This window comes from Trichomonascus vanleenenianus (assembly GCF_965637985.1).
Source record: "Trichomonascus vanleenenianus strain CLIB 3782 genome assembly, contig: TRVA0_013S, whole genome shotgun sequence".
NCBI classification, from domain to species: Eukaryota; Fungi; Ascomycota; class Dipodascomycetes; order Dipodascales; family Trichomonascaceae; genus Blastobotrys; species Blastobotrys vanleenenianus.
The window spans coordinates 1-16,844 of record NW_027481874.1 but is presented as its reverse complement, the minus strand read 5'-3'; the positions used below and the strand labels follow the sequence as shown (position 1 = coordinate 16,844).

At 50.2% G+C, this 16,844-nt stretch overlaps 7 protein-coding genes across 7 annotated transcripts; 5 read left to right on the top strand and 2 right to left on the bottom strand.

Annotated features, from left to right (window-relative positions):
• Positions 1-1,016: 1,016 nt before the first annotated feature.
• CDC16 (anaphase promoting complex subunit CDC16) lies at positions 1,017-2,897 on the bottom strand (the record flags this gene model as incomplete). The annotated part of the gene is made up of 1 exon (XM_076684084.1): positions 1,017-2,897. One exon carries the CDS (start codon positions 2,895-2,897, stop codon positions 1,017-1,019), a length of 1,881 nt encoding a protein of 626 aa, XP_076541559.1.
• A 347-nt stretch (positions 2,898-3,244) lies between these two features.
• RNH70 (Rnh70p) lies at positions 3,245-5,151 on the top strand (the record flags this gene model as incomplete). The annotated part of the gene is made up of 2 exons (XM_076684083.1): positions 3,245-3,388; positions 3,445-5,151. 2 exons carry the CDS (start codon positions 3,245-3,247, stop codon positions 5,149-5,151), a joined length of 1,851 nt encoding a protein of 616 aa, XP_076541558.1.
• A 212-nt stretch (positions 5,152-5,363) lies between these two features.
• On the bottom strand, positions 5,364-6,089 carry TRVA0_013S00188 (uncharacterized protein; the record flags this gene model as incomplete). The annotated part of the gene is made up of 1 exon (XM_076684082.1): positions 5,364-6,089. One exon carries the CDS (start codon positions 6,087-6,089, stop codon positions 5,364-5,366), a length of 726 nt encoding a protein of 241 aa, XP_076541557.1.
• A 1,516-nt stretch (positions 6,090-7,605) lies between these two features.
• LYS1 (saccharopine dehydrogenase (NAD+, L-lysine-forming)) lies at positions 7,606-8,700 on the top strand (the record flags this gene model as incomplete). Its single annotated transcript, XM_076684081.1, has 1 exon — positions 7,606-8,700. One exon carries the CDS (start codon positions 7,606-7,608, stop codon positions 8,698-8,700), a length of 1,095 nt encoding a protein of 364 aa, XP_076541556.1.
• Positions 8,701-10,138: 1,438 nt separating this feature from the next.
• TRVA0_013S00144 (uncharacterized protein) lies at positions 10,139-10,789 on the top strand (the record flags this gene model as incomplete). The annotated part of the gene is made up of 1 exon (XM_076684080.1): positions 10,139-10,789. One exon carries the CDS (start codon positions 10,139-10,141, stop codon positions 10,787-10,789), a length of 651 nt encoding a protein of 216 aa, XP_076541555.1.
• A 671-nt stretch (positions 10,790-11,460) lies between these two features.
• On the top strand, positions 11,461-12,498 carry ERG27 (3-keto-steroid reductase; the record flags this gene model as incomplete). The annotated part of the gene is made up of 1 exon (XM_076684079.1): positions 11,461-12,498. The coding sequence occupies one exon, from the start codon at positions 11,461-11,463 to the stop codon at positions 12,496-12,498; it is 1,038 nt and encodes a 345-aa protein (XP_076541554.1).
• A 1,164-nt stretch (positions 12,499-13,662) lies between these two features.
• SAC6 (fimbrin) lies at positions 13,663-15,686 on the top strand (the record flags this gene model as incomplete). Its single annotated transcript, XM_076684078.1, has 3 exons — positions 13,663-13,683; positions 13,727-13,782; positions 13,838-15,686. The coding sequence occupies 3 exons, from the start codon at positions 13,663-13,665 to the stop codon at positions 15,684-15,686; spliced, it is 1,926 nt and encodes a 641-aa protein (XP_076541553.1).
• Positions 15,687-16,844: the final 1,158 nt, after the last annotated feature.

The following is a 16,844-nucleotide window of genomic DNA, read 5'->3' as shown; positions in this document are numbered from 1 at the left end:
ATTATCGAGCGTGTGGACGTCTAGATGAGATATCTTATCATCGAACTCGTCATGATCGCGGAACTCAATGAAGGTATACCCCAATCCTAATGCGTTGGCGAGCTCAGGCTCCTCCTCAGCACTACTGGTGACTCGTGACTTTATCGGACTCAGAAAACTATCCGTTTTGCGCCGGGAATTAGCCCTCCTCAGCTGCTTGACGATAAATGCTTGGTTTTCTGATTTCTCCGCTAATACCGGTTAGACAACTCCAGTGACTTAGTCAGTGAAACATACACAGAAGCAGCAGTGACCCCCTTGGAAGAGGGGTCACATTCGATGCCTCTTTGAGCAGAGACGACCATATTCCATTCGCCGCCATGATTACCCCCCTATCTTGTGTTTGTCGTATCTGTGAGTGTTATTTTTGGAGGGGCTTTTGTCGCGTTTTTTGAAACGTCGCGCGCGACGCGAGCGTTCAGGGGAAGACGCGCGGCTGACTCCATCGTCGACCGATGATCCATATCCGATCTGCACATTGATCTTCCATCTATTCGACTTGGTCATCAATTGTTCTGAGCATTCATTTATTCCATCTGGCCATAATGCTCTTCCGTCTATTTGACCTGACTATCTATTGCTGTGAGAATGCATTTGATCTATTCCATTTGGCCATTGATCTACGCGGCTTATTACTATCGATCTTGTTCGAGTCACTTGGGTTGACCTGAGTTAGTAGAGTTATAAAGGGTCAACATTCAGATGAGATTGCTTCCAGACAGGAGTATGAAAATAATGGTACCAATAACTGATCGATTGAAGCCCTTGCTAGACTGGAAATATGCGTAATTTTGAGCCCACTGGCACTAATGCAATCACGGAAATATATCCGTGGCGACGTTCGGACCAATTCGATATTAGTTGATCTCCGCGCAGCGGAGCTACGGGAGCTCGAAGGCTGGCCCTCGAATAACACCAAAGGAGAGTTAACAGGCTCCGCTGTGCGGAGGTGGCGTCAATGCAAATATTAATACAGACTAATCGGACTCTATTTCCATATGCGAATCGTCGTGGTCGTTGTAGACCGGCGACTCGGATTCGTGGATACGAAAGCCCGAGTCATTTCCCGTGGCGGGGGATCCAAACATGCCACGATATTCTGGATGCTGCTCAAAGTCGAACTCGAATTCGTCCTCGTCGAAATTAAGGCCCTCTTTCGTATGCTCCTCCAGTGCCCTCTGAAGCAACTCGGAAGCCACCGGGTCGTTCGGCGCTATACTAAGCGCTTCATGGAAGTTCTCAATAGCCACAAATAAGCGCCCCGCCTGAAGGTTTACCAGCCCCATCGCCGAGTGAATGTTTGCGTCCCGCGGAGAGATGCGAAGGATCTCCTCGAAGTACGACAGCGACATATCGTGCTTCTCGAGCCGCCTATACACATGCCCAAGGTTCGCTCTGATCGACAGCCATGCGCGGGGGTCCGAATTCAGGCTCTCTGCCGCCTGGAGTGCCTCGTGGAAATAAGTCTCGGCTGTTTTGAGCTCGTTTTTGTGGTAAAACACGACTCCCATTTCGTTAAGCAGCAGCGGGTCCGCCGAGCAGATGGCGTAGGAGCTGCTGAGGTATTCCTCCGCCAGAGTGAGGTTGTTCAGGTGCAGGTGCTGCATCCCGAGGAACAGAGAGGGCAGGTGAGTGCCAGGGAACAGCCTGGCGGCGGTGGAGTACGCAGAAATTGCCTGCTCGTGCTCGCCCTCAACAGCAAACGTATGGGCGAACCCAATCCACGCCTGACCAAAATACGGATTCATCATGGACGCCTTACTAAAATACCTTCGCGCCTCTGCAATTTTGCCGATAGTCAGATAGTACACGCCGACGGCCAGCCACGACACGGGCTCGGCCGGGTGGCTGTCCGCTAGTTCGTGGGCCAACAGGAACAACTTGTTCCTTGCCCCGAGCTCGTGGAGACAGGCGAGGTAGTTGGGGTATGCCGCGAACTTGAACTTGTCCTTGTCGAGGATCCGCTCACACAACTCCAGGCAGTCTCTAAACTTGCACTGCACAAAGAGCATATCTGCTTTACTCAGAAGCACGTCGCTATTGTCTGCGAGGCCGTAGTCGTCTTTGAGCACGGTATCTGCCTCCAAATAGCTCTGGAGATGAGTGTACTTGCCGAGCCTAACTGTGTACAGCGCTTTGGTCAGCTCTGCGTTGTCCGGGCCGCAGCTGCCCTCAAAGTTTATCGACTTCAGGAACTCCCACTCTTCGTCCGGAGTCAGCAAGCTATTTTTGATGAGCTGGTTGAACGCCTCAAAGCACTTGCCGTCGATCTGCACCGCCTCCTGGTAGCACTCCTTGGCACGGTCAAAGTTATTCTGGTAGGTAAAGATCTGGCCCCGGAGGAACGCAATGGCCGCCTCTATTTTGATGCCATTGGCATCTTCGCCTGCCTGGGCTGCCGTGGTGCGCCCTCCTCCTCTGCGGCGCGTCCTGCGAGCGGCAGTAGAGCTGCCACTGGCCGGCGAAAATAGGCTATTGGAGGAGGCCTGGCCCGACAATGCCTCACGAGGCGTTGTATCTCCAATCAATTCGAGCGCCTTATCCCATTTGTTCATTTTCGTCAGCGAGAGCGCCGTGAGGTGCTTGCAGGCTGGGGATTGATCGATCTCGCCGCGCGACGTCAGCAGCTGGTGGGCCCGCGTGTAGTTCCCGCTGCAGTAGTGCACCTGGGCTAGCCAGAATGCGTCGTTGGGATCGTTAGTCAGCGCCAGGATCTTGTCGCCAATGTGCTCGGCCGTCTCGTAGTGGTGCTGGACAAGCGCATCCTGCCGCCAGATTCGCAGTTTGTCGACCTGTGACAGCGGAGCCGAGCTCAGTGCCCCCGAGCTTTTGGTAAGAGGCGTGATCACCGCGTCCATGCCTTCTTTTCTGCTCTTTCTATATCAACCTAATGAAATTTAAGCTGTATAGATGGGTTGTTAGTCGTCAGTTTCCCCGTTGCTTGATGATCTCAGATCCGATCCAAACCTCCCACTAACCGGTCTCGAATAATCCAGCTGAGCTTCTTATAGCGAATTTGAATCCAACCCGCTGGAATCAACTGATTACACGATTCTCTCGGTATCTTTATTAAAGCTGTCAAAATTCTATTGTCGACCGTGGACGGGTTGTTGTCGGATAGTGTGATCGGGGATCATAGACCTAATTAGCTCAACGCAACATTTTATTCGCATACTACGATAAAGACCTTTAGCCGAGAATAACGATGGGGGACGTAGAGAGAAACGGGAAGCGGGCGCTGGATAGGAGCCCCGAGGCAACTAAGGTTAAGAAGATAAAGAAGAAGCACCTGCTTCCTCCGGCTATCCGCAGCGATCCTGAGCTGATAAAGCGCAAAATCAATATCACTGTATGTAACTACCAGGAAGGTTGAGGGAGTTCTGAGTAAACTAACTCTGGAGATAGGACCTGCGCGATCTAGTACTGTACATACTGGCCGAGGGAATCGGCCCACGATGGTGTAGCGTGCGTAATAAAGACCTGATCCAGCGGGTCGTAACAGTCATGGTACCTGGGCTGACTCCCGAGCAGTTTGGCCTCAAATCCGCCAACTCCTTTGCCCCTGCGGAGATCAGCGAGTGTCAAGTGCTCCCGTTTTTCAAGGAGACCTTCTCGCAGGTGTGGCCGACTGCGACTCCGTCGACAAGAGATGGTATGAGCTCTCCTGTCCAGTCGTTTGTGACGGTTCCGTTTTCCAGAGAGGAGAAGAAAGCGTATGAAAAACAGTTTAAAGAAAAGTCTGAAACGCTTACTGTCGATGACATGGTGCTTGCTCTCGAAGACATGAGGGCCCACGGATACCCCATCCACCCTGAAGTCAAGGGATTGGAAGTCCCCGAAGAGCTACAAGAACTGTGGCTCGATACAATAAAGCTTGAACGTGAGAATAAAGAAGAGGATTGCGTCAAGATGTTTGGCCTTGACTGTGAAATGTGCGACACGAAGCTAGGCAAAGAAGTGGCACGGGTGACGCTAGTCGACGATAAAGGTGCAGTGCTCATCGACGAGCTCGTGAAGCCAGATAACGGCATTGTAGACTATCTCACGCGGTACTCGGGCATAACCAAAGAGATGCTGGACCCAGTCGAGACAAAATTGGCCGATGTCCAGCGGCTTATTCTAGATATCGTGTCGAGTGAAGACGTACTAGTAGGCCACTCTCTGGAAAACGACCTAACCGTGCTGAAACTGCGGCACCCTCGGGTCATTGACACAGCACTGTGCTACGGTAACCCTCGTGGAGGCAAGTGGAAGCCTTCACTTAAGTGGCTGGCCGGACGGTACATGAAGAAGACGATTCAGGAGGGCGTTCGTGGCCACGATTCGACGGAAGATGCCATTGCTAGCCTGAATCTCGCCCAGTTGAAGATGTCAATGGGCCGTTCGTTTGGTCTTGTCAAGGAGACCCACACCAACCTGGCCAAACGGCTGCGGAAGTACGAAAAGTCGACTGCCGTCGTCGACATGCAGCTGCCGCGATGGCACGAGGACCACGCCCGGGACATCCTTCTGGGAGCAGATGACGACGACATCGTCAAGGGTGTTCTGCAGTGTGCCAAGAATAACGACTTGGTATTTGCACGACTGCACGAATTGGGGCATCTTGCTGGGTGGCTTAACAACTACGATAACAATGCCCCTCCGGACCAAGAGAAGCTGGAAATGGGCTATCGGCGGCTCAACCAGCGCCTCCAAAGGCTCTATGACGGGCTCCCTCAAGACACGGCGCTTATTGTATGGACCGGCTCCGGGGAACCTCATAAGCTGCGACAGCTGCGACAAAAGAACAAGCAATTCCAGGAGAATTACAAGAAGATGAAGTTTTCAGAGATACCCGATCCATGGACCCAGAAGGATGAGGATGCCTTGAAGGGTGCCTTGAAAACGGCTCTGGGAGGGGTGTCCTTTTTGACCGTCAAGACGCTTCCTGACCCATCATTGGCTCTTGATGCCACGCCACCAGCTACAAAGAATGAGGCGACTCCAACGGCTATGGAAGCAGGAAATGAAGCGATGCCAGTCTCATCGACTATGGAGGTAACGAATGAGGTCACAATTGTCGAGGAAAGTGTAGAAGTGACAGAAGAGCTAAGAGTTAGCACGATAGAATAAATTCTTTCACTCTTATGAAATATTCATGAATAATTACAAAGCTGTGAGTTAGCACAAGATAGAATAAATTCGTTCACCACTTAATCAAATAACCATGAGTAACTACAGGCTACAAATAATCAGAGCAATTACACGAGTTGGTGTATAACAATTTCTTTCACTCTTGTCAATTAATCATGAGTAGTTGCAAAGTACAATAATAAATATACGGGTTAGGCATTCTCCATGGACACATCTTCATCCTGCTTGGGTTCGTCCACGTCCATCTTATCAGCGGTTGGCGCTTCGGGCTTCTCTGCTGATTCCTCGATTTCCTGCTTCTCTTCTTCTGGCTTGCTCTCATCTTGTTTAATCTCCTCCCTCTTGCTCTCCTCCTTGTTCTCATCCGTCTTCTCGGGTTCTGGTTGTGTAGGTTCTGGTTCCTTCGGTGGCTCCCTGGAAGGCTCCTTTGGGGTCTCCTCCTTCTTCTGAGTGTCGTACTGAGCCGAAACAATACCAGGAATGGCCTCGCCGCCAACAGCACCTCGAATGTCCGCAGCTGTAAGACCGCCTTCGCTCTTGCTCTTGTCTTCGTCGACCATCCTGGCCCGCTGCGTGCTGGAGCTCAGATCGAGCACATCGCCGGCATCTCCGTCCTCAACAGCGACGCCCTCCTCGTCAACACGGACCCACATCTTCACCGAAAACGAGTAGAGCTTCTTGTTGGCAGCATTGAGCTCTGCGGCGGCACTGGCGGGCGGACTCTCAGACCCGGGCGCCGGAGTGTTCTGCTGCGACTTGGTTGCGCTGCCATTGGTGACAGCCGTAGCCGGAGCGCTGGCGGCGGCGGCATTCAGCAGAGGGCTCGTCCACTCGCGCTGCCAGCCCTTGATCTTATCGTCGAGATCGGTCAGATATTGACCCGTGTGTCTGGACGACTGGCGGTACCGACGCGACATGTTTTGCAGGGTTTACTATGGGCTGGTGTCGACTTTTTGGTCTCCGTCAAATTTCAACGCGCTACAAATTCACCAAAATTTGGCTAATTTGGTACATTATATACGCGCGCGTACGCGCGCCCGCTCTACCAAAAGGGCACCTATCTATCTATCTATCTATCTATCTATCTATCTATCTATCTATCGTAGGTGCAATTGATGAATGCTTAAAGTATTGTACCATAGTGCCATGATATTAATATTATCAGAATTATAAGCGAGATGAGTTGAGGTAACCTATTGACAGTTATGAAGGGACAGTGTCGGTGGTGCGACAGTACCCATAAGAGTAATGTACGTACCATTCTCCATCCTTCTATAGCCGAAGTATCAACCAAATTCATCACAGCAGTGGGTGGGGCCAAAAGCTATAGGAAACCAATTATAAACATTGGTGTGTTACTTAGCGTTTGTTCGAATCAAGCTCAGTCACTGCTTATAACTACATTCTATAGTACAGGTACAGCTTGTACAGTGTACTAGAAAGAACGAACACCAAGCTTCTCCGGATATTACACTGAGCGGTTTCATCCGGTAATTCATTATTGCTGCCATCAAATACTTATAGTAAGCAACGGGTATAAGCTGGAAAATCTTGAGGTGAATGATAATGGCCAGTTCAATTCAATAGTACCGGTACCTAGGAATGGCATTGTTTGAGGAACTAGGTAACTTTTGAGGAACCACCCGTGACGCAGTTACTCAATGATAACACTGGTACCGCCTGCTTACTTTCAGATCAATGAGTAATTTGGACTCTAGTTTATCTTGTGTTGCTACTAATCACCATAGAGTCATAAATCATTTCTATTCTATAGTCATTTTCGTATTTTACTGTGAATAGAATGTTTCCTACAGTAGATAACCGTCTGCCATCTCTACTTTGCACTACCGTAGTATCAGTTCCCCCACCAATGTTTCTGCATACAAATACTGTACACTCTACCCGCAAATCACCTGCAAGCATCAACACAGCTTACAATTACTTACGTATTAAATTCAATTGTAACTTGATGAATGCAGTGCCGGTGGTTGATAATACGCCGGTAATAGATAACGTTATAAGTGTTGCCCCTCAATCACCCCACCACACAAAGTCACCACCATCTCCAATGGACCAACTTACGGGACAATAACCACAGTAGCTATAATAGATATTTTTATACTCGCAAATATCATTACAATTATTACTGGAGATACATTTTCTATTAGTTATGCACTTATAGTGAGTCAGTACAGTGTAGTACACCACCCGAAGTATAGAGAAGGATATAATTGATCGGACTGCGGCGGGGCGCCGCGCAGGTGAGTGAAAAATTTCGCCCGCATCGATCCAAATGACTCTTATCGTTTCGCGTAGCAGAAAAGGGGCCTCAAAGGACGTGCATACATACATCTTCGGACCCGATCATTTCATTTATAAGTATCAACAGTCGTCGTTCATTGACCCTTTTGTTGCAGTAACAAAATCAAAAAAATGCCATCCACTATCATCCACTTCCGAGCTGAGCTCAAGCCGCTGGAGCACCGATCCGCGCTGACTCCAACCACGGCCAAGAAGCTCATGGACGCGGGCTACACCGTCTACGTCGAGAAGAGCTCGGAGCGAATCTTTGACATTGCCGAGTTCGAGGCCATTGGAGCCACAATTGTCGAGGAGGGCAGCTGGAAGACGGCTCCAAAGGACCGAATCATCTTCGGTCTCAAGGAGTTCCCAGAGGCCGACACCTTCCCGCTGGAGCACGAGCACATCCAGTTCGCTCACTGCTACAAGGATCAGGCCGGCTGGCAAGATGTGCTCGGCCGATTCAAGCGAGGCAATGGCGTGCTGTACGACCTCGAGTTCCTCCAGGACGACACGGGCCGACGAGTTGCCGCGTTCGGCTTCCACGCCGGCTTCGCCGGCGCTGCTCTCGGTGTCCAGAACTGGGTGTTCCAGCAGACCCACGGCAAGCACGAGAATCTCGGCGCCATCAAGCCATACCCATACGAGAAGGACCTTGTTGACGCCATCAAGGCCGATCTCGCCAAGGTCAACAAGCTGCCAACGGTTCTCATCATTGGTGCTCTCGGCCGATGCGGCTCGGGCGCTGTCGACGTTCTGCGAAAGATTGGCCTTCCAGAGGAGAACATCATCAAGTGGGACATGGCAGAGACCTCCAAGGGCGGTCCATTCCAGGAGATTGTCGACGCCGACATCTTTGTCAACTGCATCTACCTGTCGCAGCCAATCCCACCGTTCGTCGACATGGCCTCCCTTAACAAGTCAGACCGAAAGCTGTCCGTCATTGTTGATGTCTCTGCCGACACCACCAACCCACACAACCCAATTCCAGTGTATGACATCGCCACCACCTTCACCCATCCAACTACCGATGTGCCAACCACTGCTGGCCCACGGCTCAGCGTCATCTCCATTGACCACCTGCCAAGTCTGCTGCCGCGGGAGGCCAGCGAGAGCTTCTCCGAGGCCCTGCTGCCATCTCTGTTCCAGCTCAAGGACCGGGACACTGCTCCAGTGTGGGTCCGGGCTAAGAAGCTGTTTGAGCACCACCTTGCTCGACTTGACTAAGTCTTTAATTTATAGTTTGTAATTGTTTTTTTTCCACAATTGTATAGCCAAAATCAGTTAACAGAACCACGGGGCAGCCATAGTTAGAAGATCCACGGAATCAATCGGTGGCTGTTATGTGACGACGGACTCTTAAATGCCATTCCAATAACTAAAGTAAGTGCCACGAGGATGGCATCAAGCATGGCATACTGCCCTGCTGAAAAGAGAGAGAGTGGCCGGCTCGCGACTATTGCCCAAACGACCACGCATTCAACCATCATACATGCCATGAAGATAGCTATATGCGCAACTACACCTCTTGGCGCCCGACTCTGGGAAATCAAGTAAGAGCAAATACCACAGAATGCCACCAAAAGGACTTTCTCGACTATTAAACACCAGTCCATAAAATTCAGGCCCTTGCGGCGAGTTGCATTACGCAGCTCAAGCTCGTCTGCGTATGGACGGAGATTTCCAAGCTGGCCCCGGCCGTATACAGGCAGAGGGCTGTATCTTCTGTGCCGATACGGCATGGCCATAGCGGGAGCCGGCGGTCGCAGATGCACTGTTCGGTTTATTGTTCCTCGTCTGACAGGGCCCATTCTTTTGGTTTTGTAGCACTGCTACGGTTTGGCACCTTCATTTATATACATGCTGTCTACAGCAATCTATCTATAACTCTAATGATTTTCATTCCTTGGCCAGCTAATCAAGCGATACCCAATTCTATCTTACTAGGCACCGTACTAAGTTATCACCTGCAACTGCTGGTATATCAGTATCAGCCGCGTGTAATAATATGCAGTCACTTTTCAGTGGACGTCTTTTCCAAGCCTTCGGGTGCATATTACTGGTAGCATGCTACCTTATATGAATGTTTAATTTCCTGGCGCCTGTTCATTAAGTCGGGCCAACCCCTGAGATCCGGTTGTCTATCCCTAAAGGACAGCTTTGCCCCCGACAACTTTAAATTACTAGAGCCATTCAATGCTTTGCTACGCCTGATAACGAATGGAATCACATCGGGATAAAAATTAAAAAGGTGGCTGGTAGAGCTTATGCGAGAGAGCGAAGCGCATTAAATGCATTAATGAAATATTTCAGCTGCATATTTACCTGTGAAGTGAATTTGAAAACTACGGAAATGATTCTCCAGTTTTTATTTTATGTAGCCCAATTCATTTTATAGATACTGCAGTGCTAGCTGACGATGCTTGGCGGCTTTATAGTAAATAGCGTGATTGTTTGTGGAGAAGCAGAGGTATCGATGTAGGGCTATAATCATGCATTATGCACCGTGTCCTGTGGCAGATTTATAGCGGACTCGTGCGTTTACCTACTCGTACGGCCAAATGAGGGCACGAAGGATGGTTTTTTTCCCTCTCACTCATCAATGTCTTCTTCGCAGACTGTAACTAGGTCCACTCAAACTTCCCTAAGGGCCCCGCCCCAGAATATGTCTGCTGGAACGATGACCACGACCTCTACTCAGGTCCAGGCGGCGCAGTCGGAGTACTCGTCGACCTTCGAATGGCACTGCCACGCCCGATTGGGGTCCTACTGCCTTGCGAACACGGCCAGCGTCGATATGGATGACTATGCCGCGACCTCAGTTGAAGTCGCGCCAACCTCTCTGAGGGCCGACATGCCGTTCTGGAACGGCAAGCTCGAGACCTTACCGCTCTTCCAGGGGTCGCTCAACGCCTTCTTCTCGATCAACAAAGGGTGCGTCACGCGCTTCCAGGCCATCTATCTCACTATCCAGGCATTGCCTCTGCAGTTCCAGATGGAGGTGATGAGGTTGCACTTTTCACAGTACTATGAGGTGCTCTCCGTGCTGCGCGAGTGCTACTACCGGATCCAATTGAGCAAGCTGCGGTGCCGGTCCAGTTCTTCAGACGACATCCTTGACTATCTTGTGGAACACCTCCGGCTGTATCAAATGACCGATAGCGTTACGGGCTCCAATGGCCAGGATATGCTTCGAGAAGGTCTTCCAAACCCGTATAAGCCCCCTATCAAGGGCGGGTTCACACGAAAGGAACACATTCAGGCAGTTGAGCTCATGATTTATCATCTCAAGTACAAGAGCAGTGAGGCAAAATAGCTTTTTGGCAAATTCAGCTCTAGTTTTCTAGTCTCAATTGCTTGGACTAGGAAGTTTCAATTGGTTGACTTTGAGGGCTAATATGATACATCCATTCACTAGACTGATCTAGCTGTGTAATGCGGTATTTGGAGGACGATTATAAATAAGAGGCATTCTGGATGTAGCCAACTACTAATAGACATATTTTCAATCCATTATCGATTTTTATTCAAGATGGAGTACACAAGATGCCCACGATGCGGACGAAAGGTCTGGCGACTCGATTTCGACTTCCACTTTAGCTGCTGCCGCAAGAGATAATAGCCGCTACAAACGTTCCCGATTTTCCCGAAATGTGGTACTCGGGATTGGTACCAGACGAGATCTGAGAGAATCCCCATTTTGTCGGCCCAAATTGAGGGTATATCCTACCATACTACAATAATAATAGTACCTTGTACTATTAAGCGAAATATCCCAGAACCTACCCTGCTACATTCTTTAGTGACTAAAAGTTAATCGATTAAATAAATGCGAATTCCATTCTAGAATACTCCCCGTAAATGAAAAGTGAATGAAGGGGGGGGGAGGTGATGATCGGTGAGGCTTTTGGTGGTCCGATCATCGCATCTCTCACCCCCCCCCCCCCTGAACTTAACGTGTAAATCGCGACTTATCTGATAGTGAAAATGCGTGAACGGGTTGCTGTTATAACAGGTGCCAACAGCTTCCTGGCAGCGATTTTGGCTGAGAGGCTCATGACGGATCTGCCGTCGGAAGACAAGCTCACTATTGTCCTGACCAGTCGAACCTTCCCTGGCGTTAAACAGCCGATCTTTAGGCTGCGACAGTACCTGGAAAAGCACCCGCGGCAGGGGCTGACCTTCTTTGACTACCTTGTGTTTGATCAGTCTTCTATGGTTTCTATGCTGGACGCGGCGAAGCAGCTTCAGCAGCGGTTCAAGCACATCGACTACGTCTTCCTCAACGCGAGCGGGTCTCATTTTGTGGGCATTGACTACGTCCAGGCGGCGAAGGAATTCTTTATTCGCCCTGTGCGAGCCTTTACCGAGGGCACGTTCAAGCTGCAGGGCGTGGGGAGGAAGAGCGAAGATGGAATGGGCTTCGTGTTCCAGGCCAACGTGCTATCGCCGTGGTTCCTTATAAACGAGATTACCCCCCAGTTGGAGAATGGCGGGCGTGTCATTTGGTTCTCTTCAGCGATTTCTACCCCGGAGTACCTTGATGAAGAGGACTTCCAGCTGGTGACATGCCGTAAGAGCTACGAGGTGTCGAAGTACGAGATCGAGATGCTGCAGAAAGAGACGGCACAGGAGCTGTATAAGAAGCATAGCATCCAGCAGTGGGTTGTGCATCCAGGGATTTTCAAGTCTTCTGCTTTTGTGCCGACGCTGAACATTGCCATGTATCTCGGTATGCTCCTTATGTTTTATATCTGTCGACTGATGGGCAGCCAATTCCATTGCATTTGGCCGGAGGTTGCTGCGAATGCGCCGATGTGGGCTGCGCTCAGGGCTGACCCGGAAAAGGACGACATGATGGCCAAGTATGGTTCGGGAACTGACATGTTTGGCAGGGAGAAGGTTGTCAAGGAAGAGCTAAACTTTAAGACGAATTCGTCCAAGTTTTATGAGTACATTGAGTCGCTGCGATTGGAATGGGTCGACCGGCTTAAGGATCAGGTTATAGAGCGAAAGTGGTATTAGATTAGCTGTGCCCTCCTGCTGTTGTGGGAATATTTTATTGGATAGACGAAAGAGCTAGTTTTTGGATTAACAAACGTGGATTACTTTTGATTGACTACTAATTGGTTCTCACAGATAAAATTATATACTGGAAATGGGTGTATGAGACGCGTTATAGATAACTCAATAGGGCCGGAATCGCCGCCTCAGTCATTGTACCCCTTTACCGGTAATATTCAGCTACATTTGGTTGAACCAATATAATTCTTTCGCTTAACTAGCTTTTAGACAAGACGTCTTGTGTTAGGCTAATCACACATATTTTTCAATTGATTAGCCTATACACACGATCTGCCGACTCGTCGCATCCCCACAGCCACCTTTCGCATTCATTTATTTATTAATTTATTTTTACTGTACCGGTGTAATACCAGGTATGTACCATGGTGCCGTGGTAGTGTAGGCATAATTTTCAACCAATTGCGTACCGGTAATCAACCAGAACCAGTAAGAATATCATAAAATGATAAAAGAACTGCTTATGAATTCTTTGGAAACGTTTCGTAATTCGATGGAACCGAACTTCCACAAATATTCTACCACGCTAGAATATTTCACAGCTGCTACCAGTAACTTTGATAGTTCAAAATACATTAGAAGTACCACCAATGAATATAGAGACCCAGTAGCAATCCAATACCAACTCCCGCTAAATATATACCACTATTGACGATACATATGAAACCATTGTCCTACATTGCAATTGAGTGGTGATACTCGAGACATTACAGTAAAATGCTGACCCTATTAATTACACTTCGCTAATAGAGCACAATTGAGTTTGTTCCTGGTAATTATATTATACATTCAAATGGTGGCACCACGGCATGGCTACTTCTCGGTTACGACGGCACCAATAATTCTACCAGATCTATTACTGGCACTCCGTGGCACTTCTACAGTCCGCAACATATGCCAAAGCGGCTACAACAATCCCCTACAATCTACGTAATGTACTTACCATGCAGAAATATAATGGGGCGTCAGCCAAGCCACATTGTTCGACCTGCGGAAATAATGGTGAATGATGCTCACTGCCACAATGGCCCCCCGGGCCGCGCAAGAGGCGACATTAAAATGAACCCCGCTGCAACCCACCACCTTTAAACACCCACAATCGACACAATGAACGTGCTCAAATTACAGGTAGGTTCACCGCTCAATTGAAGCAGGGGCTAACGGCGAGCAGAGGAAATTCCCGCAACTGTCGCAGGAGGAGGTTTTCGGTCTGGTGGACCAGTTTCAGTAAGTCATTGCCCAACCGGGCCCCAGTATCCGAGGAGGGCTAACTGAAGGCTAGGCGGATTGACATTGAGGACAATGGCTACGTAGACAAGCAGACCGTCGTGAAGGCGGTGTCCGACTCGGGTGAGGCGTCCTACGACGATGTGCGGACCGCGATGAAGTCGGTGGACGTGGACGCCAGCGGGCGGGTCGAGCTCGACGACTTTGTCGAGCTCATGGCCAAGCTGCGCGAGCCAAAGCCGCTCAAGAAGAAGCCGCCGGTGCCGGCCAAGGCGGCTGGGCTCGGAGCGGGTGGCAGCAGCGGCGGCGATGACTCGGCAGGCGGTCACCGGCGGACGAGCTCGCGCATTGTCGTCGGAGGGTCCTCCGAGGGCATCACGCACACGATCAACGAGGAGGAGCGGACCGAGTTCACGCGACACATCAACAGCGTGCTGGCCGGCGACGCCGATATTGGCGGGCGCCTGCCGTTCCCGACCCACACGTTCCAGATGTTTGACGAGTGCCGCGACGGCCTGGTGCTCTCCAAGCTCATCAACGACTCGGTTCCGGACACCATTGATACTCGAGTCCTGAACCTGCCCAAGAAGGGCAAGGCGCTCAACAACTTCCAGATGACGGAGAATGCCAACATAGTCATCAATTCGGCCAAGGGTATTGGCTGCGTAGTTGTAAACGTGCATGCTGAGGACATCATTGATGGTCGTGAGCACCTGATTCTTGGGCTCATTTGGCAGATCATTCGACGAGGCCTGCTGTCCAAGATTGATATTAAGCTCCATCCAGAGCTGTACCGGCTGTTGGAAGAAGACGAGACGCTGGAGCAGTTTTTGCGGCTGCCTCCAGAGCAGATCCTCCTGCGGTGGTTCAACTACCACCTCAAGGCGGCGAATTGGCACAGAAGGGTTAACAACTTTAGTGGCGACGTCAAGGACGGCGAGAACTACACTATTTTGCTCAACCAATTGGCGTCGAACCTCTGCTCCAAGGCGCCTCTGCAGACTCCAGACCTGCTACAACGGGCGGAGCAGGTGCTCCAGAACGCTGACAAGCTCGAATGCCGAAAGTACCTGACTCCAACTGCGTTGGTTGCTGGCAACCCCAAGCTGAACCTGGCGTTTGTCGCCCATCTGTTCAACACCCACCCGGGTCTTGAGCCGATTACTGAAGAGGAGCATGTCGAGATTGAGGACTTTGACGCCGAGGGCGAGCGAGAGGCGCGAGTGTTTACGCTGTGGCTCAACTCGCTTGAAGTCGATCCGCCGGTCATCAGCCTGTTTGAGGACCTTAAGGACGGCACTGTCTTGCTTCAGGCCTATGATAAGGTCATCCCTGGCTCGATCAACCAGCGGTTCGTCAACAAGCGGCCAATCCACGAGGGCGAGCCGGTTGAAATGTCACGATTCAAGGCGGTCGAGAACACCAACTATGCCGTCGAGCTGGGCAAGGCCAACAAGTTCTCCCTCGTCGGTATTGAAGGCGCTGATATTACTGACGGCAACAAGACGTTGACCCTCGGTCTCGTGTGGCAGTTGATGCGGCGAAACATTGCTCTCACCATCCAGAGCCTGTCTAAGAACGGCCGAGAGATTACTGACTCCGACATGCTCAAGTGGGCGCACGAGCAGGTTCGCAAGGGCGGCAAGAGCGCGACTGTGCGGTCCTTTAAGGACCCCAACATTGCCAGTGCTGTGTTCCTGCTTGATGTGCTCAATGGCCTAAAGCCTGGCTATGTTGACTACGACCTTGTTTCTAACGACCACTATGCCAATGCCAAGTTGGCCATCTCCATTGCGCGAAAGCTGGGCGCGCTTATTTGGATTGTTCCAGAGGATATCAACGAGGTGCGTTCGCGGCTTATTTTGACGTTTGTCGCCTCGCTCATGGCCCTCAATATTGCTTAACTGTACTTTTACTTTTAGTCGAATTAACTGTTGCCACCCCGGTTTCCTCTTCCTCAATAATCGGTTATACCGATGATACATTAATAAGTGACCTCCTACTGCCATTAACTGTGTGTACTGGTATACTGGGGCTACATGATGTGAATAGCAGTTTCATAGCGAACGGTAATCTAGTAAACTTAATTTTTTTTCTTATCAGAATCTATTAACACTCATTATTGTAACGGTATATCATTAACGTGTTTCACCATCGACCGACGTACCCCATCGCCCGACACACTTTTTTGGACCTCAAGACTACAAACCGCCAGAAGTCCACCAAAAATTACGTAAATCAGTTAAAACTGCTTGCATCTCTTAAACTATCTATTTCTTCAGCTTCTGGACCCATTCTTGCATTATGGCCGGTCTTGCAACAGATGCCACAGAGCCGCAAACCCGTCCGATGCCGCCTTGATGAATCTGCGTTTTCGTGGTCGACGCGTCCTTCTTCCTCAACCACACCGTTTTCGACCATCCAGTGCTATGCTTGGGATCCTTTATTAATCCCTCCTTCCTGCAATAGAATTCCTTTGACCATTCGATCTTTCACCGTCGACCGACGCACCCCAATGATCGACGCACTTTCTGGCCACAACCTATCCCCCAACTTCACGACGCATTTTTTAGTACAAAAACAACGGATGAGCATATGCGAAAAAATACAATCGATTGAGCGATCAATTCCATTCAATTGACACTGCAATTGCGCATCCGGCAGTCCTCCAGCCGTTACGAGGTGGCAGAAGCCAGCGTCCGGCAAAGAATGAAAGGCCGTACGTTCAAAGGCGAAAGCTGGAACGGGCGCCGGATTTTGACTCCGACGGAAGAGGACGTAGTTGTCGAGTACATCTTGTAACAGAATTGGCGAGGATTTCTGCTTCGGCGTGCGGATGTGGAAGATATGGCCAATGTCCCGCTCGCGAAGAGCGGAATGCGACGCGTCGGGAAGAACTGGACAGGCAGTTTCATCAAACGACGTCCAGAGCAAGTGACACGTTTTGCTCGCGGTTACGATTACCAGAAAGGCTGTTGCGACGATCGTGCAATTATCGAGCCATGATTCCGACTGGTGCAGAATATAAGGGGGAAGGACGGTATCCAGGACTGCGATTTCTA